This window comes from Daphnia pulex, chromosome 3, assembly GCF_021134715.1.
Source record: "Daphnia pulex isolate KAP4 chromosome 3, ASM2113471v1".
Lineage (NCBI taxonomy): Eukaryota > Metazoa > Arthropoda > Branchiopoda > Diplostraca > Daphniidae > Daphnia > Daphnia pulex.
In genome coordinates this window covers 12,296,720-12,324,615 of record NC_060019.1, presented here as the reverse complement: position 1 = coordinate 12,324,615, position 27,896 = coordinate 12,296,720, and the positions used below count along the sequence as shown (strand labels likewise).

General features: G+C 42.7%; 6 protein-coding genes across 8 annotated transcripts; 3 read left to right on the top strand and 3 right to left on the bottom strand.

Moving 5' to 3' along the window:
- Positions 1-417: 417 nt before the first annotated feature.
- On the bottom strand, positions 418-17,599 carry LOC124190144. 3 transcript variants are annotated; one of them, XM_046582705.1, is made up of 13 exons: positions 17,460-17,599; positions 16,855-16,959; positions 12,004-14,572; positions 4,364-4,476; positions 4,082-4,211; positions 3,873-3,976; positions 3,466-3,712; positions 3,129-3,372; positions 2,818-3,016; positions 2,616-2,742; positions 2,346-2,531; positions 2,179-2,261; positions 418-1,664 (listed from the first exon to the last, which is right to left on the bottom strand). In XM_046582705.1, exons 3-13 carry the CDS (start codon positions 14,020-14,022, stop codon positions 1,445-1,447), a joined length of 3,672 nt encoding a protein of 1,223 aa, XP_046438661.1. In that variant the 5' UTR covers positions 14,023-14,572; positions 16,855-16,959; positions 17,460-17,599; the 3' UTR covers positions 418-1,444. The 3 variants fall into 3 exon arrangements, 2 of the variants coding, with proteins under 2 accessions (XP_046438661.1, XP_046438660.1); XR_006872858.1 differs by lacking the exon at positions 17,460-17,599 and adding an exon at positions 1,912-2,001 and having other exon boundaries at positions 1,525-1,664; positions 16,855-17,108; XM_046582704.1 differs by lacking the exon at positions 17,460-17,599 and having other exon boundaries at positions 16,855-17,108.
- Positions 17,600-18,093: 494 nt separating this feature from the next.
- Positions 18,094-19,445, bottom strand: LOC124190148 (COP9 signalosome complex subunit 6-like). Its single transcript, XM_046582710.1, has 5 exons — positions 19,204-19,445; positions 19,015-19,143; positions 18,640-18,954; positions 18,380-18,573; positions 18,094-18,312 (listed from the first exon to the last, which is right to left on the bottom strand). The coding sequence occupies exons 1-5, from the start codon at positions 19,355-19,357 to the stop codon at positions 18,169-18,171; spliced, it is 936 nt and encodes a 311-aa protein (XP_046438666.1). The 5' UTR covers positions 19,358-19,445; the 3' UTR covers positions 18,094-18,168.
- Positions 19,446-19,523: 78 nt separating this feature from the next.
- Positions 19,524-20,603, top strand: LOC124190150 (probable transcriptional regulatory protein FMG_0893). Its single transcript, XM_046582712.1, has 5 exons — positions 19,524-19,679; positions 19,751-19,763; positions 19,833-20,079; positions 20,151-20,287; positions 20,349-20,603. The coding sequence occupies exons 1-5, from the start codon at positions 19,533-19,535 to the stop codon at positions 20,573-20,575; spliced, it is 771 nt and encodes a 256-aa protein (XP_046438668.1). The 5' UTR covers positions 19,524-19,532; the 3' UTR covers positions 20,576-20,603.
- A 201-nt stretch (positions 20,604-20,804) lies between these two features.
- On the bottom strand, positions 20,805-22,964 carry LOC124190147 (60S acidic ribosomal protein P0-like). The gene is made up of 6 exons (XM_046582709.1): positions 22,820-22,964; positions 22,508-22,603; positions 22,262-22,437; positions 21,809-22,043; positions 21,450-21,635; positions 20,805-21,238 (listed from the first exon to the last, which is right to left on the bottom strand). Exons 2-6 carry the CDS (start codon positions 22,559-22,561, stop codon positions 20,927-20,929), a joined length of 963 nt encoding a protein of 320 aa, XP_046438665.1. The 5' UTR covers positions 22,562-22,603; positions 22,820-22,964; the 3' UTR covers positions 20,805-20,926.
- A 327-nt stretch (positions 22,965-23,291) lies between these two features.
- Positions 23,292-25,416, top strand: LOC124190146 (suppressor of cytokine signaling 6-like). The gene is made up of 3 exons (XM_046582708.1): positions 23,292-24,055; positions 24,127-24,494; positions 24,555-25,416. Exons 1-3 carry the CDS (start codon positions 23,647-23,649, stop codon positions 25,173-25,175), a joined length of 1,398 nt encoding a protein of 465 aa, XP_046438664.1. The 5' UTR covers positions 23,292-23,646; the 3' UTR covers positions 25,176-25,416.
- A 547-nt stretch (positions 25,417-25,963) lies between these two features.
- LOC124190149 (trypsin-1-like) lies at positions 25,964-27,760 on the top strand. Its single transcript, XM_046582711.1, has 7 exons — positions 25,964-26,129; positions 26,218-26,352; positions 26,422-26,590; positions 26,705-26,852; positions 26,956-27,060; positions 27,123-27,240; positions 27,306-27,760. The coding sequence occupies exons 2-7, from the start codon at positions 26,304-26,306 to the stop codon at positions 27,596-27,598; spliced, it is 882 nt and encodes a 293-aa protein (XP_046438667.1). The 5' UTR covers positions 25,964-26,129; positions 26,218-26,303; the 3' UTR covers positions 27,599-27,760.
- Positions 27,761-27,896: the final 136 nt, after the last annotated feature.

Below are 27,896 nucleotides of genomic sequence, written 5' to 3'. Positions count from 1 at the left end.
TATCTTAAAGCCGAAAATTGAGTCGAAAATTTGAACGTAATAGATATGAATCGCTCGAGCGGCTCTCTCGATGAAGCCTTTATTCTTTTACAATGTATGCGCACTTCACACCAAACATAATTCCTCTATTACTCCACTTACCGTGCCCTACTTTCGATTTTTCTCTATTGTTTTGAATTCCCAAACGCAAGGCCATCACGTTGCTATGGCAATGATAACAAGTGGTTGATTGTATGGCTGCCGTCCTGTAAGAATATGAAAGCGGTTCGTCTAGCAAAGCGATCAGCTTCTTGTGCATTGCCTTCGCAAAAATGGAATGTGGAATGCAAAAATTTCGGTTGAATCGATTAAAAAATGAATGGGAAAAAAAGAAAAGGTTTCGACATATAATAATAAAAAAAATGACATAATACCGCGTAATGAAACAAATTCGTGTTTATTTTTTTATGGCAGCAGTTATTAAGGGAACCCTTCTATTCTTGAAAGAATTTCATTTTTTGTTTTACCTCCCCACGTACACACAGGGACAAGGAGACACATCCGCACGTTATAAACACATTCACTTGAATAAGGAGTCACTTTTTGAATACAATGCACAAACGCAACAATAAGGGATTCCATTCCACCCATTGGTGTGGATTGTTTTTAATTATTATGTATATCATCTTTCGCACCCTACTGCCAACACACTTTTTGAAAACGAATCGAGAGAATCAAAAAAAAAAAAACTAGAAAAGCATATCATCATTAATTTTAAATTATGTGTCAACGGCTGGGTTTTCAAAAATCATGAACATCGTTTTGAGAAGACATTTAATAATAATAGTTAAAAAAACCCCGACCGAATTATTCAAATCATCTCTAGTGGAAACTATGTATAAGAGGTGATGAAAGAATGTGAAAATAAAAAATAGAGAAATTAATGGTGGACACACATCATAAACGATAAAAAAAAACGTGAATCCAAATTATTGATTTGTTTTCCTTTCGTTCCTATTCAATAAGAGCAAAACAGCTCGGTGGCTCCAAGATCAGAAAGGGTTAAAAAAAAATGTGCAATTCGATGAGACTAGACGGACAATGTGATTCACAAAATATTTTCAGGTGAGGTTATTACTGAGGGGTGTGCGAGGAAAGGGAGGCCAAAACAAAAAAAAAAAAAAAAGATTTCACGGTAATCAGTTGTCAATTGAACAGTAAAAATAATAATAATAATTACCCTCCCTCCCCCTTCCCCGAAATACACTAAATATATTTTGCATATATATTGCACAATTAGAGGGATATACACCAGAGCTAAGGCTCTGCAATGGTATTGACTGCTTTCAATCCGTAATTGGCCGTTAGTCGATCGTGAACAGACTGGCTCACGCACGATTGGTAGCCGTCAGCGATGGGCCGCATGGATGGCCGAGGGGGGTTGGGGGGGGGGTGGGGAGCGCGATCAATATTGGTATTCGATCGAGCAAGGTGTGACGGAGAAGAGCGAGCGATGGCCGGCGTTGCCCAGTCCCAGGCTCGAATGGACCGACAACGGCGAGTAGTCGTCATGGTCGTCGTTCACATCCGATTCGGCCATGATGACGTCACGTTCCATCGATAAGGGCAAAGAAGAATGATCACCGCTATCCTCCTCGCTGGCGGTCATTTCCTCCCGCATGAACCTGCGCGTGTAAATTGAAACGATCAAGTCAAACACGAGTTAAGCGAAGCGCTCAATCGGCATGCCATCATCTCGGATATTTTAAGAAGAAATAAAACGGATTCGCTTAGCTGGGCCATTGCGCCTGGCCATGCAAACGGCGAATGATCGGAGACTGTTAGTTTGGCAAAACGGACGGATCAGAACAAGAGACAAGAAACACACGCACAAAACAAACACACACACACGAGTACGTGCCAATGGCTTACCGCTCTCGCGACCTGATCACGACCAACACTAGCAAGTACTCGAATCATCGTGTGCCTCATCCCGTATCTCACACGGTTGTATCGTGGAGCCTGGAATTCATCGTCGCCACATATACACACAACGGAACCAAGGGATTTTTAAAATATTGTCAATCATCAAGTCGACTGTAATAGCGTTATTTCCTTCGACCCTTTCTTATCTTGTTGGCTGCCATCGAAGACGACAACATCCAAATTGACACAATCATTTCTCTTCCGACTACTTACATGTCATCGCCGTGATCCGGTCCGCCTTCTTCGGCCACCAGCAATTCGTATTCTTCGGCTGCGTAGCGATCCCAGTCGGATATCTGTGCCAAACACAATCAGCGAAAAATGTGTTAATATTGTCTAAGGAATCATAATTTCGACATGAATGAAAGAGATGAAATTACTTTGAGTATTTCGTCGCCGTTCTCTGAATCGGGGTCGCGTTGCGAGGCGAACGGGTCGCGCTGCTCGTGATCCAGGTACTTTTCCAGGTTGAAGAAAGTGTCGAAAAAGATGGGTGTCATCTGGCAGCGCTTGAGGTCGTTCAGCGAGACTTTACCGGGCACGGCCGGGTGAATCATGTCTAGCATCTGCTCGCCAAAGAAAAGAAAAGAGAAAAGTTTAGATGATCCAAGGACTGTGTGTCGCAATTGGGATGAAACAACACCACCAACCTGACACAGGCAATCTTCAAACGGCAACGTTTCGATGCCCAGCGATTCCATCCGCTGCAGCTGTTCCTCGTAGAAGTACTCGAGCTCGTACATCGAAAGATAGCCGTCACCGTCCAAATCCATACACCTGCCAATCGGATGCAGTCGGTCAAAATGTGTCTAGCCACAAAGACAAATATGGACAGCCTCCAACTACTACTACCTGAACCAGTATTCGATGGCGGTGGGGTGTCGCTTGTCTTCCTCGGAGATGAGGAACCAGACAAACTCGGTGTAACTCATACGCGGCTGATTGTTCATGTTGGTGTTGGTGTTGCCAAATTTGGCCAGTCGATTATTGTGAGGGGCGCCGCGGGTGACCGCTCCAGAGAATATCCGATCGATCATCTTGGAGGACAGCGCTGTGGCACGTGGAACAAAAAACATAAGAAGATATGACTCAATTTCTCCGACTTGCCAAGGAAGAAATCAAAACGCGACTGGATGAAATCGGTTGGTCTATTTAATATATACCGTGGTCATTGTGACGGGCCAGATCTTTCTTGTCGATAAAGAGATCGTGATCTTTATCCAACTCCCAGAACTTGCAGTAGATGACGTAAAAGTGCTCGTAGCTGAAATAGTCGGTGATTTGGTTGATGTCCTCCTCGTCTTCCAGCAAGCGAATCGTGGCCAACAAATTCGAATGACGCAATTCGGTGAGAGTGATCTGCCCTGACCAGGATCGGTTGACATTGTAATAAATCCTGGCGATCACCTATTCAAGACGCAACAAGGACAACATTTGCTAATCATTGCGGAACTGATTTCAACGATCCAAAATTATCGACAAGGTTTTGATTATATTTACCGTGTGAACGTAGCGCGAATGAAATTCAGCCGCCTCTTTCAGGAAGGTCAATCCTGGGTGAGTGTCGACCACGTCTTGAACGAGCGGCACGAAATCCTCCGGTATCAGATAGAACCGGCCTGAACCGGCGCTGTTATTCATCGAACCGTTTAGATTGTTGTCCGTCCTGCCGACGCTCACATTCAGGTTGATCATGGTCAAGAGTTGAACGAATCGCGAAGCTTCGTCATGATAGTTGTTAATGATTCTGTCAGTCATCAAATACACACACGCAAACAAACAAACAAAAAATTGAATAACGAAAAAAAAAAAATTAATAATCAGAATAAATTAGACATGAATAATGAAAAAAATTGAGTAAATGAATCAAGAAAAGAAAAAGAAAAAAATAATTCGTCCATTATTACTTTCCCCAGAAGTCGGTGAAGGTTTCCAGCGTAACATGTCCAAGCTTTTCGCCGCCGCTGGCGATAAACAGAATGGCTTTCCAGTAGTAAGGACAACCACAAGCCTGAAAGATTGACCCGAGCAACATGAATCAACGTGTCATTAGAACAAGAAACCGAAATTTGAAAAAAAGAAAAAAAAAAGAAAACTGAAGAGACGGGGCGATTACCTTGGCTATGGTTCCGAAATGTTCGCGACTGGCCTGGCAGTTGGGCAGCTGTTGAAACGTTGCGGCCAGCCTTAGCAGGGAGGCGTCCAGCTGTTCTTTGCTGATGGGTCGTCCCGTTGGGTAGTAAAATCTATACCGTACCATATGGGGGAGAGAGAGAGAAAAAAAAGACATTCCAACAAAGACAAGTCAAGACGAGAAAAACAGTCGGCGAAAAAATCACGAAAAGAATGTCGGACAGACAGACAACCAGACAGAGCAAAAACAAGAAAACACACACACCTGGGCAAAAGGAGATTGTTGTTGGCTTTAGCCTGGCGGCGTAGAGTCGATCTGGGCGATGAAATCGTCGTCGATGTAGATCGATTCTCCTTGTTGTTATCCTTGGTGTAGCCCTGCGTAGAAGCCACACAAGAGCACATTAACATGTAAAGTTAAAGTTGAATGGGAGATGCAAGAGAGTATAGCATATAATATAGTCTATATTTGTATATGTTGATATAGTCGAGTCATTTATTCACGTCTCTGTCTCTCGTCTCTTCATAAATCATCAGACGAGAAGAAGCGGAACGGACTGGTTTTCTTGGTTGTTTTTTGTTTTGTTTGTGTTTTTCATTCACATTCTCATTGGCCGGTTACGCGGGCCCGTATTTATTTGGTCAGCTCGGGAGAGGGCGGGCGAGTTGACAGTGACGGATTCCCGATCCCCATGAAAGGATCGCGTCTCCATTAACGAAAGACGACTGGGGGATGACGACAACCGAGTCTCGGGCATTTGCACAGCTCGGGCTCGGTGTTAAAACAGATAGGGCAAACATTGCAGTCAGCGCTCGAGTACACACAAACCCCACACAATGAAATCTCATTGCCAGGATGAGATAACAACAGGTAGATGGTCCAACATCCTTTTCGTCAAGAGCAAATAACAAAGTGTGGAGAAAGAAAAAAGGTTGGCCAAAAAAGTGACGCTGCGTTCAAAAAACCCTGCGCTAATTGAATAAGGAAAAATAAAAGGCCATTTGAGACGTCAGTTGGAAAACCAACTTGCAAAGCCCCATCCGGCACTCTCACACACACAGACGGCCGTTCGTTATTTTTATCTGATGAGTTGGAGGAACTACAACAACATCTTCCTTCAGCCCTTTTTGGGGCGAGGTCCGCTCCTCCTCCTCCACACACACGGCTGCTGCCACTTCTTCGACGGGCCCTGCATAGTTAAATAGTCTCTTTTCTTGCCTCTACTTCGATATTTTCTTCTTCTTCTCCTCCGCTTTTCAAGGTTACATCCACCACACACACACACACACACACATAAACGGAGAGCCAACGGGCACTCCGGGACACACGCACGCCCAACTGATGAGATGCTATTCAACGACCTTAGAAGAAAACAAGAAGAAAAAAATAGTTGAACCCTATCCGCGATCGTACAATAATTCACAGGCCGTCTGCGCCAGCCAGCCAGCCAGCTAGCCCAGCAGCTACACAAGAACAATTTCTGACGTATAGAGATCTAGCCATCTTTTTAATTCTCTTTATTCTTCTTTTTTGGCTTGGGGCCCAGCACGAAAGTTTTTTTATTTTTTCGTGTTTGTTATGGTTGGCTGGTATAGGGCACACACACACACACGGTTCACGCGTTCGAAGAAAAAGAAAAGATCTTTTGTCTACAGTGTGTGTGTGTGTGTTTTTTCGTTAGTAGGATCGTTAAACAAATAGTAGAAAAAATGGAAAGCTGAGACTTGTGTGTGTTTTGGTTATATACCAGAGAAGCGGGCTGGATAATGTAAGATCGCGGACGGCGTTGAATGGGTGGCCGATAAGGGAAACGAGGTGTGGGCTTCTGGGGCCGAGCTTCGAGAGCCAGGCCCAGTAAGTTGAGCCTCTTGGCCGCCAATAACCGATACTTGACCTGACAGGCTTGGCATCGCACGTTCACCATGGTTAATTCTTTTATTCTTTTTTCCCCAAGCGACAGATCGAAACCAGCACTGGGTAACTCGCGGCGAGTGCGCTCACTTGCGTTCAAATCCCAACACCCGAGAGTTCTTTGATTTTCTTTTTTTCAGATGGCGTAATCGGCCATGCCACACAAGGATCACGAGCTGAGAAAAAAAGATTTCACCGAAATTCCGCAGTGTTTTCTTTAGACAAACAATTGTGGATGAAGTTTCGACACGATTAGAAATGGGGGAAAGAGCGTGGGCGCGGGAATGAACGGCGTCAACATGCTGCTCACCAGACACCGCAGACTCGACTAAAGCGAAAGCGGAGGCTTATTTTTCCCGACCCTTCGGCGGGGTCTCTCTCTCTCTCTCTCGCAATCGTTCAGGCACTCCACGGTGTGTGTTAGAGCGCCCTCTTAGCCCCGAAAAGCATTCGAAAAAAGACCCAAAAGAAAAAGCCAGGCACACTTCTACACACAAAAAAGTAGGAGGGGTTCACGAAGAAAAGGTACAAGTGACGTCACACGTCCACCATCACCATAAGACCATATGTTTTTTTTTTCCCGGCGGCATCAGCATCAGCAGCAGCTCGGCGTTTGCGTCCGAAGGGGGAGGCGCTCTACTGCCGTTCGTTTCCTTTCTTCAATTTGCATCGGATCGCCCAAACTGTGGACTGGAGAACCTTGGCCCTCATCACACGCATACGTAAAACCACCAACACACACGACAATGAACTCTTTCGAATAATAGCTCCTAGAGATTCTTCCCTTTTTTTTTTGTTCAATTGTCCATCTGATATTTATCAATCGGATTTCTGTGCTGCGGCTCACATTTCGTACATGTGTAATTTCTATATTTATCCTCAAGACTTGAAATGGTCAATTTCTTGTCTCTCGGACACACATAAGAGAGAAGGAGGAGGAGAGAGATGGATGTTAAATGACGCGCGGACCATCTCTCGGCTCCTAACCTTGAGCTCCTCGGCAGGTGAGACGGACCGGCCGACTACATTCTCGGCACGTCGACTAGTGCCCACATCACTTTTTTTCGAGTTGAGCGGATTTTCTCGTCGGGGCAACCAGCCGAATCGAATTTGAATAACACTCCACTTTGTCTCGTTTTTTTTTTCTGCTAGGGACCCTCGGCCGTTTGTTGCTGCCCGTACGTGAGACGGATTTTTGATGTCCTCTTTCGTTCGGTCACGTCCTGAAATATCTTTCCAAAGTTCCCGCCGACCAAGACCAACCCAAAATGGGAAAAACACACAAAAACCCGGGAAAGAAAAAGAAAAAAACAACTTAAAAAAGGAAGAAATAATTTTCATCAATGAAATGAAGACAACAGACATTTTCTCTGGCCGTTTCTTAACTTCATTGGCACTCGTCCGCACGCCATCGGACCGCCGCCTCCTTCACATCGAGTTAGAAAATTAATTCTATTTTAAAAAAACAAAACTATAATCACATCTGAAAAATTAAAAAAAGTGACTGTCGAATTAAGAATCCAATCATTCCGAGAAATGAAATTTCGAAAAGGAGGAAAATAAATCGGATTCTTCACCTTCGTCGCGCGTTCAAATTATACACGCACGGATATCGTATTTGTTTTAGATGAAAATCTCGGGTGAAGAGAAGAAGGTCATGTGTTGAGAGAATCACGACACGACTGCGGAAAATGACGCCTTGTCACTTGCCGCGACGACTCGCTAGAACAATAAAACTGTTTGATCGAACGATAAGTCTTCAATGTCAGTCTCGGTTCATCCCGAATTTTCAAACGAGCAAAACATTGTCGAAAAAAAAAAGTCACACAAAAGTCGACGATAAAAGCAGAGCTACTGTTTTTCCCAGATTTCGGTGTTCAACTAGTCATTAGCGCTTTAACTCTCCCCCCTTCGTTATCTGCTTTAAGTAAACTGCTGTGCCAGATGTTGAGTTTAAAACAAAGGAAAAAAAAAGGAGACATGAAACCAATGGGTTGGTCTGGAGGACTATTCTGCGCCAAAGATACGACATGAATACCAATCAGTCTACGGGTGTGTGTGCGTGTGTGGAGAGAAGGGTGAAATTGGGCCGAAAGTGGACAAGTCTTCGCCCCAAACGAGGGACGTCAAAGAGTAAGACTTTTGGTTTTTTTTGGGGGGTTTTCTTGTTCGTCAGAGAATATCGAAAGAATTCTTTTTCTTCTGGCTTTTGATTTCTCATTCTCAAGGGCGGTGTCGCCTTTTTTGTGTGGACAGGATTAACGTGAATGGCCTTTGGTTCTCCAAAGACTATAAAGCTGCTGCTGCTGCTGCTGCTGGGCTGTAGCAATCACCTGGATCTTTCTCTCTCTCTCTCTCTCCAACGCCACCATCCGGTCCCATTTCAAACGCTGGCCATTTTGTGCAACAAGTCGAGGTCTCAAACCGCATTTGGAAAATTCCACTGAAGGAATTTTTTTTTTTTAAAGATTGTGCAAGTCCATTACACGAGCAATTCAATGTCACGATAAGAAAAATCTAAAAAAATAAAATAAAATAAAAATAAAATTTCCAGCATCCACATCATCTTTTTTGGCCGTTTGAATCCAACGATTGTGTGGCATTTTTTTCTCCCGTCTGCCGGTGAGGGTTAAGCGTCGTGTGAGAGTTAACAAACATCGACAGCGTGCATGGATGACTGACATTGAAACAATAACGAAGACAAAAGGTTTCCAGGTAGATAGTTTATCGATGGAAGACGGCCCTGCGGCGCGTCGAGGCTCTCGACAAAAAGCGTGACTGAGAGAAAGCGATCCGATATTAACCTTCACCTACTGACGGGTTGGCGAGTGAGGGGAGGAAAAAACGAGATAAAAAGAATTGAAACACACGAAGAAAGAAAAAATAATAATAATAACGCGACATCACGACGTACGACGCTGTTATCGAGACGTTATATAGAAAAAAAACTCAGCTGCCGACCGACTGGATTTGATCCGACGGAATGTGATGGAAATCGAAATATTTAGGCTAAAATAATCGGCACAAACAGGATGACGACATGATGTAGATGGACAGGTGAAATCTAGTAAACCCCGACTGGGGGCTTATCATTTCTGGTGGACATGCCTGGGACTCTATCTGGCGATGGTGGTGGGATGCTGGCAAATACACAACTGGCGTCCTTGGCCCAGTGGTTTCAACCCAAAATAAATAGCACGTAACGCAAAAATCTATAGGAAAGGTAAGTTGCAATGAGGCTCGCATGTAGATCACTCTGGTCCTCTGGGGCAGGGCGAGATGGAAATCACTGAAATCCATGGGGCCGCACAAAAAAAGTTTGAAGCTTTAAGCTTCTTCCTGCCAAGCCAAAAAACAACAACCTCCGCCTCTACAGCACGGGTGAAAAAAAAAATAACATTGTAGAGCTGATGATGTGCCAAAAAGGTCTTTTACTTTGGTCTCGTTTGTTTGCTAAGCGTCCTTGCGTTCAACCTTGAGTGGATTAGCGTGCGTTCGTGATGCTACTTTTTTTATTTCTGAAAGAAATACAAGGATTGCAAAATTCTTTCAAATCACAGAGCGACGACTCGACAAAATTTCACAAGATTGCCAAAGCTTGCCCCCCTCCAAAAAATCTTAACGCAAGAATTCCATAATATTTCCTTCGGGATTGGAGGACGGACCCCAAACTGAATTTTTATTTTTTGACTGTTAAAATTTTTTTTTTTAAAAACGTTAAAAAAACAAAATTGCACAACATGTCCTTTTTATTTTAGTTTTTTTACTTTCATCTTTCGCCTTATTTTTCATTCACGTTTGGTTTAAACTGGCTTTTTTTTTTGTTTGTTGTTTGTCTTGTGTGTGTTCCGACTCGGACCCAGGAGACACAGACACACATACTTTGCATACATCGGATGCCCACAAAAGGGATGAATGCCAAGCACGGTGTGTGCGCCAGCCAGCAACAGCCTTGGCATCTTTTTTTCAGCGACTCAAAGTGATGTAGGACGAAAAAGAGTAGGAGGAGGTTCGGGGCTGCTGCTGCTGCATAACCTGAGTTTAATCAATCTAAAATCCCCCCCCCTTTTTTTTTTTTAATCCACGAAAAATGTCACTTTCGGTGCAATTTTGTCTTTCCCTATACTTCGCCTTGGTCTGTGCTGTTCTTTGACTTTTTTATCGCGAAAATGTGAAAAAGAATTTCGTTTCCGAGTTTATTTTTTCTCGAAAAGTCGGGACATTTTTGCATCCGCGCCACCTAGCGGGATATTCCGGAAATTTGAATTTTCGCTAGCAGATGGCGTTCATGTCGGGAAAAAATTTAAAAAACACAAACAAAGGAACGAAAAAAATTTCAAAAAAATACATGTTTTTGTTTCAACGGAAGTTAATACGACGAGTGGCACACTACCCGCGATTGGGGAATTTCGCTAGTGCAAAGTTCGATGTTATTTCCGTCAATTTCTTTTTTAACGAGCCCCAGCAGCAGGCACGGTTTGCGGTCAGCCGGTGCGTTCGAGCGCAAAGTAGCAAAGCGAAAAAGAGTTCCCGATAATAATAAAAATAAAAGGAAAAAACTACGTACGCTACGCACCGTCAGAGGAGAATAAACTAATCAGATGTACGGAAATAAAGGTAGAAGACTATGTGAGGCCACGGTCAGGTATTTTTACATGCAAAACGGTCGTGGACAGTGTAAACGACCGTTTCGCGTGACTCGTTCTATAATGATCACCGACTCGGCTCTTGACTTCTTCGTTTTACATTTCACTATATCATTTTATTCCATTCTATTTTATTCCATTTTTTTTTTAAACATTTGATGGAAAAAAATAGAAGTAACGGAGGTGTACCGAGGTCGAATTCATTTTGAGCAAATTATTCCAAATGATAGGGGGTTTCGTGTGCCTTCTTTTGTTTTGTATTTTCCGCTGCTCTTCTTATTGCCATACAAACAATTACCAGCTTTCGGTGTACTTGGGAAGATGATTGTAACGAACTACGGCACTCGACCTTGCGGCTAATCGTGATTGGCCTGTGGAACCCTCAAATTGGAATGCTCCCCAGTAACAAAAATAAGCTAGAAAACGTTACGCCAGATAGATAAATCGGATCAGTTTTCAGCTGGAGGTTAATAACCTGAGCACACCTAACGGTGTTGTTCAATGGCTTTCCAAAATCAATAGCTATTTGATTCGGTTGTTTTTTTTTCCAGGTCGTCAGGCAAAAGTACCGACCGTAATATTCAATTCAATTTGGGGGCAGACTAGGGTTGGTGGCACTTGAGAATTTTTACAAGAAAAAAAGATGCTATTTTGGGAGGCATTACGTACGGGCAGTACACCAGCCAACTGATCTGATCTGGCTCGCATTCAACTAAACTCGTTCTTCCAAGACTTGAGGAAAGTGAGAGGCCATGTATATGTTTTTACTACTAGACAGCGCATCCGGCGAAACGGATTCTCCCGTTTCCATTGAAATTCTATCTTCCCGCTGCTACCGCCTTGGCGTTCACAATTCTAAGGGCAGGTGTACAGTGTCATAAACAGATACCTGGGCAGAAGAAAAAAAACTCCCCATTCTTGTGTAACCCAGCCTTCGAATAACGTATCAAATATTAGCGGACAATGGGCGACTGCTGAAGGTTTAGTTATGAGATCCCAAAGCTATTCCGAAAACTACGGGGTGACAATTTAAAAATGTGACACCTCCGCCCATTTAGACGGACACGCGAACTCTCTAAAACCAAACAAAAAAAAACCTGACACGCCATTAGACACTCGACTGCTGAAAAAGAATAAATAAAAAAAAGGTGGGACACCTTGCGGAGATGTGCGATCTACTTCATAATGACTTGTGTGTGACTGGGCGTTGTTGGCCAATCCCGAATGCGTCGCTCGTTATTATAAAGGGGGGGGGGGGACCACGTCATCTCATCTGACTCTTTTTTGTTTCACCCGAGTTGAATTAAATGTCATCGAAAGAAGAAAAGAAGATAAAAAGAGACTGACCTGGACTCGAGTTTGGACATCATTGGAGTGTCGCCAAGGTTGCGGAGCTGGGCTGCCGGCCCGTTTCGATTTCTCGGTGGTCGTAGCGCTGGCGGCAGAGGTCACCTTCTCCGATTTACTGGACGAATCCGTTGCCGTGATGGTCGTCGGACATTTCTCAAAAATCAGGACCCTTTCGGCGACGGAACCTCGAGTCAAAAACGGCCGGATCGGTATGCCCGTTGAAGTGTACTGGACGGCCAATCCAACCGATCCAACGTGATGACCACTGGATCCTTGCTGCTGGAGATTGCGTTCGCGGAGGTGCTGCTTTTGCTGGACGGTCAATTCCGGATGAGGCAGCGGAGAGGAAGTTGGACTGCCCGTATTAGATCCGGATCCCGTCGGCTGCGGTTCCGGCGATTTGCGCATTTTACGCGTCTTCATGCGCCGAAGAGCTTCCAGACTCAAGCCGGAAGAGCCGGCGGCCGACTGCGATTGCTGCAAGGCAGATTGCAATTCATCGCCCAGGTTGACAGGGCCCGGTGGACGAACGGGTGACCATTCGTTGGACTGGACGCCGGATCGCCAGGGTACGGCACAAGTGTTGACGGCTGGACGGGTTGAATGAGTCGATCCTTCGAAACGGCTGCGGGTTTCCGAGACGACATTCGGTTGAGGCGAATTCTGGGCTTTGCCAATCGTCCTGGAATCCTCCAGTCTCTGCTGGGTGAGCGGATTGGCCTGAGCGGCCTGGAAGCGCACTTTGGCGTAGTCGACGGTCGACACGCCGGCAATGGGCACGGTTTCAGAGAGTTTGACCGAACGCGGAGAGGTGGAACGCGACGGCGAACCGTCACGAACGCCCAACATGATGGCGGGACCAGGGCTGCTCTCTCGACTGACTGGCAAGGATTTCACTGGCGGTTCGATAATCTTCAACCGGCCCACCAGCGATTCCAGTTCTTCCTCGGCGTTGCCGCTGCTGCTAGCGACTCGGGCAGCAGCCGGAGCGTTCCGTTGGTGTCGCTCTCTCGTCTTTTTGATCATCGACTGGTGGAAATTATCGCTAGGTGTAGGAGATGTAGGAACTGCGATTTCGTCAATAACCTGACCGGTTTTGAGGGCGTTGATTAATTTCTCCTCTTCCTTGTCAACTTCGCTCGTGCTGCTGGACGACGATTTAGTCGTCGCGGTAGCTGTTGTTGCTGCTGGCGAGTGAGCTGCCACTTCGGCCACGACAGTTACCTTGTGATATTGAACTGGGCCGGGCGAAACGGCTCGCTTGACCGGCCAACTGGGCGAAATGTGAGACGCGTTCGCCAGTTCTATGCGGGTGGCGAATCTTTGAGCTCGGCTTTTCACCGTCCCGGATGGCTCTGCCACTGGCGACTGCCCAGGCGATGTCCGGTTCAAATGAGTCGATTGTACGGCTTCCTGGAAAGAAGGCGACGTTCTGACTGCGCTGCTCAACTCGGATACAACTGGTGGTTCCGGCTGGTTTTGTCGGCTGCGAGCCGATTCGTAATTCAGGCCCTTCATTTCAAAACGTTTAAGGGCCGACTGGATGGTCGAAGCCGCCGCCGACGTCGGTTGCTGCTGGACAACATGGATGCCGACCGGTGATGGAGATACAGTGCGCGCTCTGGCGGCTAACCGGGCCTTATCTTCGTGCACAAAGCTGTTGACAAGTTGTTCGAGGGTAGCATCCAGCTGCGGGCTGGCCAGCAGTTCGACAGGAGAGAGAGACGATCCGGATTTCGGTCTCTCTGCATGCGGAGTCGAATGGCTGCGTCTCTCCACCGATGTTCTCATTTGCCGGAAGGATGGAGCAGCCGGCACGTCGCCGCCCGGAGTCTCTCCCGCCGTCTCCGCCGAATGCAAATGGAGCAGTTCATTGGGAGTCAATCCTTTGGATTTCCACGTTTGATAAATGGCTTCAGCGTGATCGGAAATTTGTTTGGCGATGGCCTGGATGTCCTGCTCGGCAGAGTTCTGCCGCATGAGCTGGTCGTAGAGTTCGTTGGGATCTACCGCCATTTTACTGGGCGACGGCACGTCCGTCTGGATGAGCGGCGTCTGCGAGCCGGAGCGGTGATGAGTCCGCACCTCGACCGACTTGAAAGCGGCCAGTTTGGCGGCTTGAATGACGGACGATGGTCCGCTGGTGGGTTTGACTGGGCTGCTGCGGAGGGTGGTAGCGATGGCAACTAAATCCGGATGCTGCTCTAACAGATAGGAGGCAGTGGCCGGATCGAGATGGGCATGACTATCCAAGACGATTTCACCGGGAGCCCGACTGTGTCTGTGAACGACGACGGGAATTGCGTAACCAAAGTGGACCGTGCGACACTGGAAAGTTGAGGGCCGGCCCTGGTGGATGAGACAGGCGTTGAGACTGGGGTAGTGGACGTGACGTGAAGCGCCCACGTGGGCCGAGCAACTGAGATAGGTAGTGAGGCGGCTGGCCAGCCGTACGCAAGGCACTCCGTCGTCTCGGCTGGCCGTCGAGGGTGGGGTGCTAACTACGTGGCCGTTGTTTTCGGCTGCCGTGACAATATCAGGCGGCTCACCAAATCACCGCATTCTCCTGTAAAAAACGAGTAGAGAAGCAATTGGAATTTTTATTGATTGGATTAAGAGACTATACAACAAGGATTGGCTGATGGCGGCCGGGCCAGACCAACCGTTATCTTATCGCAAAGATCAACTCTACACTCGGGTTGAGCTGATCGGTTTGGTTTGGCAGAATGTTGCAAGAGGGAAAACAGGAGCCAGCTCTACACACAACCCGAAACGAAGGAGCACAGATTAAAATCTAAAATTGGAATATTGCTTGCGCAGCACCTGGTCGATCGGCAACTGCAATGAGGATAGTAGTTTTTTTTTCCACTAAAGCCAACAGCAGTTCACAAACGGTGGAAGCCAATACTATCTCGAGGAAGCGCCCATCTTCTCAAATCAGTTTCTTCCGGCCTGACGGGTGAAAAATGACTGCAGGGACGCCTGCAAGCCTTCTAGGGCAGAACCCCAAGATTTTTCGGCGGTTGTGCGGATGGTTCTATTTCTGAATCTCCAAGGCAGCAAGAAGGCGAGCAAAAAAGAAAAAAAAGCGCCTCCTCTCTCTGTCTCACACAAGCTCTGCTGCTCGCATGCAGCATGGGGCTTTCTGCTCCGGCAGGCTAATTATATGTGAGAGTGTGTGTCTCCGCCGGAGCCAACATAGCGAGACCAGACGTCAGAGAGAGAGGGGCGGACCAGATGTGGCAAAGTCAAACTGACAGATCAACAAACTAGAAAATGCGCCAGGATATCAAGATCCGGACGACAACGAGCCACGAGAGATGAACGACGATCGATGACACTGTGGAAAAAAACAAAACAAGACCAGAAGGGGTCTGAGAGAGCCGTGTAAAAACTAACTTTGCGTAGTAGTATTCTGATGGATGTGTTGGTTGTCTCGGCAGAGGAGCGATACGTCTCCCGGGGGCTGTCAGCTCCACAAGAACGATCTGGCCATCAAATTACAAAAATATGAACAATACTCTCGCAATTCTCTTAATTTCAATATTCTTGGCTAAAATGATGATGGGAAGATAAGAGAATTCCAAAAAGCAGGCGGATGGCCCAACGCCTTTCTCTTTATCTGACCAAATCTTTTTCTTTCTGTTTTCTCGGTCACCCACAGTTTGCAAGTAACTAGAACTAACGCCGGATACGTGATTGGCCGCCTGGCACGATACAAATCTTCCTGCAACTCTTGAAAACAGTTGGTCAGACTTTCTTCGTTGCGGTTCCCTATTGCTCCCACATTCGCCCTGCCCACAGGGAAAAAATAATAAAACAAAATGAAATTTAAAACATGAATGGACGATTGGAAAGTAGGAAATGAGGTTTTTTTGTTTTTTGCTTATTTTCTCCTTGTAATTTCTCCCCGATATTTCGGCCGGTTGTCAATTTCGTCGAAGGGCGTGAACGAGGAGAGAAAACTTGTCGAGGTGAATGAACGATTTTTTTTCATGACGTCATAGAATGTTTCCCACAGCTTCTTCTTCTTCTTCCCTTGCAGGGCTGGCTGCCGCTTTTGGGAAAAGGAAAATGTTCAGCTTTTTATTTATACACTACACCGCCCATATTGCTACCATGTATAGACTTTTACTCGGGAACCCGCAATGGCGGTTTCGACGACATGCATTTTCTCTCTATTATTTAAAGATAGGGTCCGACAGCAGGTGCAATGACGGATGGAAGAGAAATCGCCAATTTTTGCGCGCACATACAACAACACAAACCCGTCGACACACGATGCGTCCAACGCCTACGATCGGTCGAAGCCAAAAAGACTCGGGCGGTGAACAGCCTCTCTAAGCACCGCCTCTCTCTCCCTTGGTTCGGCCGCTCACGTTTTGAACATATATGGACAGGCAGCAGCGCTGTGCTTCTCTCTCCGATCACGGTGAACCGATATCAGTGTACAGGCACGTCGGTGCTACCTATATAACGTTTGCTCTACACTTCCGTAAGAAACAAAAAGGGTCAGCAGACGAAAAAGCCAAAAATTATCTTTCAGACTTTGACAAAAGCCTCGAGGTTTGTACTTGAATAAGTTACCGAAGCAAGGTCATCAAGGTGTTCCCCTTCATTCTTTATTCCATCATGTTGCTCACACACACACACACACATCAATCCTCTTTCTTGCTTATTTACTTCTTTTCAACTGGCTAGAGCTGCTGGAAGAATTACAAAAACAGAGAGGCCCTGGAGGGACTCGTCAAGCAGCACCCACAAAAACGACTAGTAGCCTCGCCCAAAGCTTCGCATAATAAAAGTGGAAGATGGACAAAATAATCGTAGAAATGAAGACACACTTACCCGAAACGAAAATTGCCGGTGATGAACTTGTGTGGACTCGAAAAAAACAGACGACACACTAAAAACGATCGCCTGAGGGTGCCAACACTTGAAGCAAAACTCCAACTAGCAAATAAGTAAAAAAATTCAATGCACACGAAAAATATCCATACACACACACAACACGGTTGAAAAACGTAGCGAAAAAGAAAAGAAAAAGCTTGTTGATATGTGCGTCTTTACTCCTTGGGATTCCACGGAACTCTGATGGCGCTCCACCACCAGGTCCCCTCGACATTCAAGCCCTTCCCTTCCCCCCCCCCCCTCCTTCCTTCTCTATTTTAAACCGCCCACAGGCTCTTTTTCTTTCTTTCATTTTCTTCGTTTCATCCAGCTTTCCTTTTATTCTCTACCATTTCTATACTCTGTGCAGCCCCACATGATGGCGGCAATAAGAGCTTCCTCCCACTTTCGTCGGTCCTCGTCTGCAGCAGCTCACGGAGTTAACACACATTTCTCATTTGAATCTATGCTTCAATGACGGGCTACAAATTAAATTGGTTTCACAAACGGATGCTGATGAATTTAGTTGATTAAACTAGAGCCATGATCTTTTATTTTTTTACCTTTTTCTGCAATGTTGTGATTACACTGTCGAAAAAGGCTGCTGCCAAATAGGAAAATTCAACCAGAATAGCCAAAAAAACCAGAAGCTTACTGAAAAGCTGTTAAATAAAGATGTCGTTGCGATTATGATCGGCGTTGTAAATCTGTACCTACACATTTTGGCATAATATTATAACACATTTTTCCAGTGTTGTCAAAATGAATTGGAAAAAAAGATTGGAATCTGAATCAAATAATTTTAGATGCCAAAATTTCCTTTTTTCTGTGAGCTCAACTACAATTAATTTAAGTTATATTGGATCACGAATTCATTAAATAATTTTAAAAATTACAAAAAAACTGCCAAACAACGAACGATATTGTTAAGTCGAGTAAATCTTTAAATAACCAACATCTTGGCTAGGACCCATAGTTTCGATGTAAGCTAATCTCCAGTGTATCGGATTTGCCGGATTTGTCAAATCCAACAGACTGCTAATCTCATACTAACACTCTGTATTAACAAAGGACGCCTTAAATTACGAGGCCAATAAACTTAAGAAAAATAATCCATATGGACTTGATATTACACTGCCATGATTAAGCTGACATTTTCAATACACACCTTGGATGGAAATGTAGCTGAAATGGGAATCTTGATCAAAACCAATATGTATTAGGTAGGGCACAAAGCATGTTTCCTTAAATATGTTATACAATGCTCACAATTCAGAAAAAGAGACCACGCATTCGGCGACCCATTATGCCTTGACGGTCGCAAAGTATGTTGAATTTGGTGACAAACTGGTGAAGGTCGTGACATGCTTTGGTAATGGATGCCAAATAGGTTTGCAGCAAGACATCATTGTATTGCTACAAGACAAAAGAAAACAAGATTAGAAAAATCAACCCAATTAACAAAGAGTTAAGATATAATTACGGTGTAATATTCCTCCTGGAAAATTTCAGAGTTGAGGACAGGTAACCTGTGGGTCAGAGATTTAGCTTCGCGTAAGACTTCGTGAGACTTTGGAACCTCTCCTCTCTCCATGGCTCGAATGTATTCTAATATCAATCGCACTCGGTTGGCAAGCATTTTTACTGCGTTGTGTTGGGCTTGCAATTGTTCCGCCACTGTTTAAAAAAGAAAAGTATGTCCATGACAGTTTCATAAGGATAATGTTAATGAATTAAAATTACCTTGAGAACTTTCAGCTGAATCACCAGAAGCCATTCTAGCAACATGATCAACTCCAATTCTTTCTGCCTCTTCTGTGGCCAAAGTATAAGTCAATTCAACAAAGAGCATAGTTGCCTCTCCATTGACAAGATCAATTACAGATTCATACATTGTTACAGGGAGGTCAGCATTTCGTGTAAAAGGATTAAGCTTCAAAATTACAGGACTTTCGTTAATCTCACATATTTGTTTGTGGACATGAATGTCAGATTCATTGGGAGCATCTCCAGTGGTATACCAGCCAAGGAAATCCATATCACTAAACACTTGCTTGACTAAAGATAAAAAGAAATTATGAAGAACATTTAATAAGTAAAGAATGGGAAATTTCATACATTGCTCCTCTTTTGTGTTGTAGTAATCTCGGTCAATTACCACATTCTCAATAACAGTGAAAACCAGTTCAAAGGAATTCATGATTTCTAGGCTTCTTCCTTTCTGCTTTCCAATGAGTGCACCAATCACTATGAAATTGTGTATACAAAATAAATAAAGAGTTAAAATGTACATCACATAAACATTACCTTGCTGTGCTTTCCCTTCCTGGGCTCTCACTCGAGTCCAATGTTCAGATATATTCATCACAACCAAGGGATGCAATAAAACTGATATACTTCCTGTCGCCCCCGATGAAGCCATTACATGGTTAACATTCTGATTATTCTCTTCAGTCTCCATTGTTTTATTCAAGAAAATCGAATATCAGGAAGTGATCTGCGTTTGAAAAGAAGAAGTTGAAAGCGTAGCAGTCGACGTTGTAGCGAGACTAAAACAGCAGACGAAAAGATATTTACCGGAACTGCATTTTGTTTTCTTTTTATAATAATTCAAAAAATATTAACAATAATTTATCATGTTTCAAAAGATTCGTTTGGGTATTTTGATTCCGCTCTCAAGAAACATGGCTGGGCATAGTAAATGGGCCAACATCAAACATGTGAAGGGTGCAAAGGATGCTGAAAGAGCAACTTTACATCTAAGAATTTTTCGTCAAATTAGGGTATTTTGAATTTGTGTTCTCATTATTAGTGTAACTATAACATTTTCTTGAATTTCAATCACAACAATCAGGCAGCTATTAAAGGTTTGTATACTGAGTATTAATTTTTGGTTGAAACAAAGTTTAGCATTAACATACAATTCTTTGTTGCAGAACATGGCTCGGCAGATCCAAAACAAAATATAAAACTTAGTCATCTTGTAGATCAAGCAAGGCATCATAATGTGCCCTCTGAAAAGTTGAAACATATTCTAAAGAATGCTGATCAGTCTACTGAGGATTTAAAACCTTATGTTATGGAAGTAAGAGGACCAGTGGGAACCTTTTTCGTGGTAGAAGTTCTCACTCCTAGTTATTTGAAAGCAAGACAAGGCATCAATACAATCAACAGGAAATTCAAGTAAGTTTAAAATTACTGGTAAATGTAGTGTATGAATTGACTTATAAGTAATAATAATCCTTTCTTGTCAGTGCATCATGGGCAGAAGGAGTTTCAAACAATCTGTTTAACCATCAAGGATTAATCAAGGTGTCACCATTATCTATTGGCCAAACTATTGAGCAAGTACTTGACGATGCTATTAACGTCGGGGCGGAAGATGTAACAGGTATCATTCAAGTGAAATATATACATTATGCAATTATCCGAAATTCTGTGGTAATTTCTAGCTGATGAAGATGGCAAGTTTGTCTTCACATGCAGCCCAAGGGATTTTTTGAATGTCAAGAGATCTGTTAGTCAGCTTGGCTATTGCATAATAGAATCTGACTTGCTCTATATCCCACGAAATAGAGTTCAGATTGAATCCGAAGAAGACTTAGCATTAGTTTCTAAGCTCTATAGTAAGTTGGAAGAAGAGCCCGATGTTGTTAAAATTCATGATAACATTGAATGAGATATTTAATACATATTGTAAATTCTTATATTTTGCGGTTTGAATAAATTAATGCAAAGTGCAATTGAGTATGCGTCCGAATTACTTTTCATTTATTACATCCACCCAAACGCCGCGTACCCGCTTCAAGAAATTATGTCAATTAATGCAGAGGAAACTTGAACCTTATTAATGAAAGAATCGTTCAAGACAAACTGGGATATCAAAAGAATAAGTTAAGCACGAATCATTCCGTTAATCGTCAGTTTATTACAGTTCATAAAAGTATCCGCGGTACATGAGTCAAAGCTCACCATGTAATAACATTTCATCAACTGTAAACAGAACTGGATCAAAATCTGACAAGAGCGTCTAGTCGAAGAGACCGAAACCCATATCATCATCCTCTTCTTCGGATTCTTCTTTCTTTTCCTCCTTCTTGGGAGCAGCAGCAGCAGCGGCGGCCGGGGCGGCGGAAGCAGCAGGAGCAGCAGCAGCGGCGGCAGCAACGAACTTGCTGGGATCCTTCAAGAACTCCTTAACCGTCATGGCTTCTTTGAACTCGATGTTGGTTGCGGCAGCAACAGCCAACAAGTTCTTGAATCCATTGATCAACGAGTGAGGGGCAGAGGCCAAAGTTGGGTAACCAATGCGAAGAGAAACGCTAGCCACGTTACGAACACCCTATGAACATGTAACCGATTAGTCAACTATTCTATTACGAACTTATTCATAATTGAGTCTTAATTAAATCAGACTGCCGGTAAAGGCATTTTATATCACTGTCCCCGGCCTTTAGAGGGTTCTCCCATTTCTGGGTCTAAAGGTTGTTCCGGGGTCAATCGAAGTTTTTCATCATTTTAACAGTGAAGTAAGATTTTAGAACACAACTAACCTCCAAGAATCGAGTACGAAGAGATTCAGGCTTGATATCCAAGATTTTCGGCTCGAATACAGTTCCAGAGTCATAAACTTGTTGAACCACCAATCCGTAGGTAAACGGAGAGATGTTCAGCATATTCAAGAGGGTTGCAGCTGAAGCATCAACACGCTCACCCTCCTTGATGACGTTAACGGTCGTCTATAAAAGAAAGATAAAATTTAATCTCCAGAAATCCTAAGATAAACTAGCATTAGTAAAAAAGAGCTCAGTTAAACAAATTTCAACACGCCACTCTATGGCGATTCAGGAGAACGAAAGTTTAAAATAACATCATCGCAATCTGTTAGTTGAGAATTTAGTGATTCACTTACGATAATTTCAATTGTACCCTTGGAAATCTTGGTTGGGATGGACAAAGCCTGGAAGAAAGAAGTCTTCTCAGGTCCGAGACCTGTGTTCTGGGGCTCGATGTCAACAGGCATAGGAGCCAAAGCACCAGCACGAGCGGGAGCTCGAACTCGGTTCTCAGTCAACCTGTCCCTTACGTCCACCAGATCGTTCTTGGTGAAGACGAAGCCAACATTTCCCCTGATGTGAGGAAGAAGCCTAAAACAAAATCAAACTTCAATTAAAACTAGAGCAACACAATCTGTAATTGTCAAAAGCAAAGTTCATTCAGACAGCAACTTTGCATTTGTAATCCCCAATCCCTTGACTTGGAGGGTTCTTCCATTTCTGGATCCAAGTTTGACCAAAAGATCATATCTAATTTTCATCATTACATTTGTAAAATTAATTCCCTAATAATAAAAACAAGTCAATACTTCTCCAATGCTGGGTTGTTCTCCAGATGTCCGCGAATGGCTTTGCGGATCATGGTGTTTTTGCCCATGAGAACGACGGCATGATCTCTCAATGAGCGACGGATCTGCTGCAATTGCTTAGATCCGACATTGTCTGCTCCGACAATGAAGCACTTGGGATATTCATCCAGAAGTTGCTAAAGAGAAGAAAACAGTCAAAACAAGCCAACTTGAACATGAAAATACAGTCTACAGAATGAAACTTACAACTAGTTTAACGAAATAGCTAGCTTTCCATGATGTCTTGTCCTCCCTGCCCATCTTGATTGTGGGTTACAAGGAACTCCTAAGGTGATTTAAGGACTATAGAAATGAAAAAAAAAGACTTGCTATGAGTCCACATCGCGATGCTGTCGAAAATGTTTCGAAGTATTATAGTAGAAAAGTTTTAAGAAATTTCTGAATAACATAGACCAGAGAATGTACAATGAACAAAACAGTGCGAAAATAATGGGAAATAGGCAAGATGTCAGAGATTTCATGAGATGAATTTAGATACAAAATGCAAGAGAAACTTACCAAGGGTCAAACCGGTACTGAAGTGAAATGTGGAAGATAGGCAAGGAAGAAAAGCTGAATGAGATGCATGTTGCCAGTTTTACAAAAATAACTAGAATTTCCATCAGAAATTGATCAAAATTAACCATAGTCAATAATCTTATCATATCATATTTATGATGTATTTTAGTGAGTAAAAATATAATGGAAAACGCAAGAATATTTTGAAGATATGTGTTCTATTTTTACTTCCATTATTCTAGTTCTGAACAGAACACCAGAGCCATCACTCATCAGTCATTGGAACCCATTGATTTCAATTCTTGTATTCTTGACTAAACGACTTCAAACAGATAATTATTTTTATGTAGTCTCATTAATTTTGAACAATATTCATTAGTTCTACTTACCTACTTTTAATTGAGTTAACCGCTGATTGATTACAAAAGGAAAAAGAAGAAAAACAGTTATACACTAGGTGTCTCTGTCTCTCAGACGTGAAATCCTACAGATGGCTCGCTGTTCGTGTGTCTTGTTAATACAGAAGGCTATGTTACCGTGAAGTTAATGCGTTCTGTAAGGTCAACTTGTTCTCCCCAATAATTTGTTTTGACGAACCCAGTAATATGTTTAGATGTTATTATGCGGACGCACAAAACCGTGATTAATATCTATTAAGAAAGTGTCATATGGTGCCGTTAAAATAAATCCAACAATTAAAAGGAAGGGTGTGGTGCAGTAGAACAACCGTCAATTTCTTTGCCGAAAATTAAGCGAAAACTGATTGCTTTCATTAAGGACTATCACTATTCACGAACCAAGTTAGCCAATAGTATGGGACATTTGTAATGGGGGTCTGTTTATGTCGGCAATTATCAACTCGTGAATTCACAAATATGGCAGAGGCAAACACTACAGTAGGATGCAATTGTGCAACCAAGCCTTCATCATCTTCAACAGTTTGTGTGATTTGCCAACCACTACTCAGCACAGATACCCCAACCTCTGATATTTCGTTGTGCAAAGGAGCTGTTCCTCGTGAAAGTGTACCAAGAAGAACATTTCGTAATCTTTCTCTTGGTTGCCGTAAATCATCAAAGTCAAAAGAGAAAGCAGAAAAGTCTGGTAAATCCAAACTCTCTTGGACTCTAAGCTGGAGACTAAAGTCTCCAAATTCCCTTAAAGTGGAAGCCAGTGCCCCACGTGAACCTATGATTGATCTTGCAAGATTCAACCCATCAGACTATCCTGTTGAAGGTGATTCTTACAATCCATATCTTGTTTTTAAAATATCATTAACAAATGTTATTTCCCTTTTAAAATTCCAGATAAAGATGAAGTTGCCAGAATAGCCAGAGCTAGAGAAATAGCAGAAGGAATAGAAATGGAGATTGAGTCTCTCCCATCTTGCTATCGCCTACAGAGTGATGAAGCTGAAGAAAACACAGCAGCAAAACCTCAAGTTGAGATGGCACCTATTGAAGCAGCTGTTGAGGAATCTCAGTTAGAAGACAGGGTCGTAGTTGCTGCTCAGCCTAATTTAAGTGCTTCATTGATAGAAGGATTAACAGTTTTGCTTCATCTATCTCTTGCGATTAGTATGGATTCTCAACGAGCATGGAATGTTTTGACACACGGAGATTTACATTTCCTGGTGCAACATTTTCACTGGCATCAACACCAACATGGACCTCAGGTAAACAAAGGACTTATAGTTGTGAGGAATAACTGTTTGTTAACTGTATTCTTCATTCAGGGCATGTTTACATTAACTCCAAGAAATGGAGATACCGCATCTTCAAACATCACTACTGTTGAATTGGAAGTTGATGCCCAAGGAACGGAATTCTTGCGGCAGGCTCATACCCAAGTGGATTATCTTCATTGTTTAGTCCCTGATTTACTCAATATAACCAAGTGCTCTTTTTATTGGGGGAAAATGGACCGTTACGAAGCTGAGAGGTTACTTGAAAACCGACCTGATGGAACATTTCTACTAAGAGATTCAGCACAAGAGGAATATCTGTTCAGTGTCAGTTTCCGCCGATATAACCGATCACTTCACGCGCGTATTGAACAATGGAATCATAGATTTAGTTTTGATTCCCACGATCCCGGAGTATATAGTTCTCCCACGATACTGGGTTTAATCGATCATTACAAGAATCCCGAGTTGTGCATGTTTTTCGAACCGACACTGACCTTACCTCTACACCGGAACTCGCCGTTTACGCTGCAACATCTTAGCAGAGCAGTTATATGCAGCAATATCACTTACGACGGAGTTAATGAACTCAATCTACCCAGAGCTCTAAAACTTTATTTAAAAGAATATCATTATAAACAAAGAATTAGAGTTCGCCGTCTTGATGGGTAAAGGAATTAACTTTTTATTGTCCACAGAGGACCCATCGCGATTGACTACGTTGTCTTCCTTTTATTTTGGTGGTCGTTTTGTTTTTGTTTCTGAGTATGTCCTTATTAAGATAGGATTCATTTTAACCTATTATATGACCATCTTTCGGTATTGAAATGTATTAAAATTTTTTAAATGTTTAATGCGCAATTCTACACAACGTGCAACATGCTTACTTTATAAAACGTATTGGTGACTTTCATTTTTGCATTTGTATATAGGGCTTATTCAATGATCCTGTACAAAAAGATTGATTTTTCTTTTTGGTATAATTTTATATAGCTTACATGTACTTAACTTCAATTTCGGCATTTTAATAATACATGGGCGGACGCTCCTTCAAAAAAACGAGATTTCGATTGCTGTCAAAAGCAGTAGTATGCTGTCTTTTTCATTGCCAACGTCTATATCTCGGTTAATTAATATTTAAAATATTCCTTATAGATTTCATTGTGGATTTCTACTTTTACTTAGATATTATTTTCCGATTATACTGAAAACCGAAAAGAATTTAATTCCGGTCTATGCAGTAAGTAACGACCTTCCAGTTCGAGATCTTTTCCGGATTTTTTACTTCCCTTTCCAGATTCCTTTCTAAAAACGCTTATCCATAGTCCATATACTCTATATTCTTAAACCAAATTTACAGTGACTGAACGCTAGAGTTTTTTTATTATTTATTTTTTAGATAGGGTGTCTGTTTTGTTTTATTCGGCTTTTATCATGCAATCTTATCTATCTGTAGGTGGTTTCCAATCAAATGGGCTCGCCCAATATCTTTGGTTGGTCACACTGACTTCTTTTTAAAGAATTCTACTTTGTGTTTCTGTTTTCCTTTGTCCACGTCTATTGGAAAATATTTTTATAAATCTAGAAATCGGACACGCTGTTATCTGATGACGAATATTTTGACGGGTATGTGATCTATCGTTTAAATACATATTGTTTCATAAGATTCAAATTGTTGGATTTTCCAAAGTATTCAATGAACTTTATTTCCCAGGGACATTCCCTTGGATTAATGCCTTATCAGGTATAAAAGGATGCGCTTTAAACTGTCACTTTAGTAATCACCTGTAAAACGCCGTCATGGAAACTGTGCTGTTGCTATTGTTTTGTCTTTCACTTGGAGTTCTAGGTAAAAAAAATGAATTAATCATGTCTATGTTACATTTACATAAAAACTCTTCCTTACTCTTATAAATAGGGCTACCGAACAAATTCGGTAGTGAGCGTGTAATGGGTGGAACCCAAGCAGTCGCTGGAGAATTTCCTTATGTTGTTTCAATCAGTCGTGTCGACGACGGGCAACATATTTGTGGTGGATTTATTTATAGTCCCAAATGGGTTGTAACCGCTGCATCCTGCGTTTACGGGTAGGCTAGAAAACATTTGACCTTGATTAAAATAATAATAAGATATTTAAAAATTACTCAATTAATCAAGAAAATTCGGCGTTTTTTTACATAATTTTTTCGTGTAATTATTAGCTTGTATCCAAGTCAACTCAAGGTGACTGCTGGAGATTTGTCATTGAATAACGTTGATCCTGGTGAACAGGAGTTATCTGTGTTTTCAATCATAATCTACGATGGATACAACAGCGCATTCAAAACCAATGATATTGCGCTCATTGAGGTTAGATAATAAATAAGTGAAATAGAAAAATGTTTTAAGACGAGATAGGCGAATGACCGCGTCTACTTGCTCTGACTACGTGTTCATTTTACTGATTACGTAGCTAGCAACTTCGATTACTTTTGGCCCATATGCAGCATTGATCAAGTATGAGGAAGTGGATGAATCCATTTCACTTGGAACTTTCATGGGATGGGGAGCCACTCAAGTGAGTTCAATAAAGAGCATAAAATTCTCTGAGAAAAATACTTGATTCTAATATAATAATAGACCGATGGCCTACCGTCTATGAAACTGCGCAAAACAAGTTTGACTGTTACTGCTGATTGTGTACCTCATTATACAGCTGATGAATTTAATCGGAATTATATGATTTGCGCTGGCTCTGGTGAGAATACAATGAATTTTGAGTCAATTTTGGGTGGATCGTTTAACATTTGGTCATTTCATCAGCGAGTTCCAGTCCGTGCGCGTACGACGAAGGATCCCCATTGGTCCAGAAAATTTCCAATGAAGATGTTGTTGTTGGGATCATGTCAAAGAACCGTGGATGCGAAACAAACGGTCCACCTTCAATTTTTACAAGATTATCAGCTTATTATGCTTGGTTTCAAGCGAATGCTGGTTTACAGCCTATTACTCCGACCACTGTTTCAACTACAACTTTAAAACCTACTGCTCCAACTGCGCCATGCATCAATTGCGTTACTGCTTCTTACAACATGCAGGAAAACCCTTACGAATGATTCTACACATTTCTACGGCTGAGTGTTCACCCAAAGAACTGTGACAAAATAGTTACTTTACCTGTAGTTGTGTAGTGGCTTAGATTTTAGAACAACTTCCTTTAAATAAATTTAAGAGTCAGCAATACTGCAAGTGTATTAAGAACTTGAAATTGCTTTCGAAAAATTTAAAAATGTACCGACGACAAATACGTACGTAAATTACGCAAAAACTCTGGTTTGTTTCAATCTTACAATTAACTTAGCTATACATGTATTTATCACGCCAATAAATACCGCAGAACCTCCCGTAAACTAA

Bases quoted from the DNA above. Each gene is read 5' to 3' on its own strand.
- LOC124190150 (XM_046582712.1), top strand. From the start codon at position 19,533: ATGTTTCAAAAGATTCGTTTGGGTATTTTGATTCCGCTCTCAAGAAAC. The intron at 20,080-20,150 runs GTAAGTTTAAAA...CTTTCTTGTCAG, and splicing joins ACAATCAACAGGAAATTCAA to TGCATCATGGGCAGAAGGAG. The intron at 20,288-20,348 runs GTATCATTCAAG...GGTAATTTCTAG, and splicing joins CGGGGCGGAAGATGTAACAG to CTGATGAAGATGGCAAGTTT.
- LOC124190147 (XM_046582709.1), bottom strand. From the start codon at position 22,561: ATGGGCAGGGAGGACAAGACATCATGGAAAGCTAGCTATTTCGTTAAA. The intron at 22,438-22,507 runs GTAAGTTTCATT...TCTTCTCTTTAG, and splicing joins GCTATTTCGTTAAACTAGTT to CAACTTCTGGATGAATATCC. The intron at 21,636-21,808 runs GTAAGTGAATCA...TTTCTTTTATAG, and splicing joins AGGGTACAATTGAAATTATC to ACGACCGTTAACGTCATCAA.
- LOC124190149 (XM_046582711.1), top strand. From the start codon at position 26,304: ATGGAAACTGTGCTGTTGCTATTGTTTTGTCTTTCACTTGGAGTTCTA. The intron at 26,353-26,421 runs GTAAAAAAAATG...TCTTATAAATAG, and splicing joins TCTTTCACTTGGAGTTCTAG to GGCTACCGAACAAATTCGGT. The intron at 27,241-27,305 runs GTGAGAATACAA...TCATTTCATCAG, and splicing joins TATGATTTGCGCTGGCTCTG to CGAGTTCCAGTCCGTGCGCG.
- LOC124190148 (XM_046582710.1), bottom strand. From the start codon at position 19,357: ATGGAGACTGAAGAGAATAATCAGAATGTTAACCATGTAATGGCTTCA. The intron at 18,574-18,639 runs GTAATTTTAATT...TTTTTTAAACAG, and splicing joins TTCAGCTGAAAGTTCTCAAG to TGGCGGAACAATTGCAAGCC. The intron at 18,313-18,379 runs GTAATTATATCT...TTTGTCTTGTAG, and splicing joins TCCAGGAGGAATATTACACC to CAATACAATGATGTCTTGCT.
- LOC124190146 (XM_046582708.1), top strand. From the start codon at position 23,647: ATGGGGGTCTGTTTATGTCGGCAATTATCAACTCGTGAATTCACAAAT. The intron at 24,056-24,126 runs GTGATTCTTACA...TTAAAATTCCAG, and splicing joins ATCAGACTATCCTGTTGAAG to ATAAAGATGAAGTTGCCAGA. The intron at 24,495-24,554 runs GTAAACAAAGGA...TTCTTCATTCAG, and splicing joins AACACCAACATGGACCTCAG to GGCATGTTTACATTAACTCC.
- LOC124190144 (XM_046582705.1), bottom strand. From the start codon at position 14,022: ATGGCGGTAGATCCCAACGAACTCTACGACCAGCTCATGCGGCAGAAC. The intron at 4,212-4,363 runs GTGTGTGTGTTT...GGTACGGTATAG, and splicing joins AACAATCTCCTTTTGCCCAG to ATTTTACTACCCAACGGGAC. The intron at 1,665-2,178 runs GTAAGTAGTCGG...TTACACGCGCAG, and splicing joins CCGGATCACGGCGATGACAT to GTTCATGCGGGAGGAAATGA.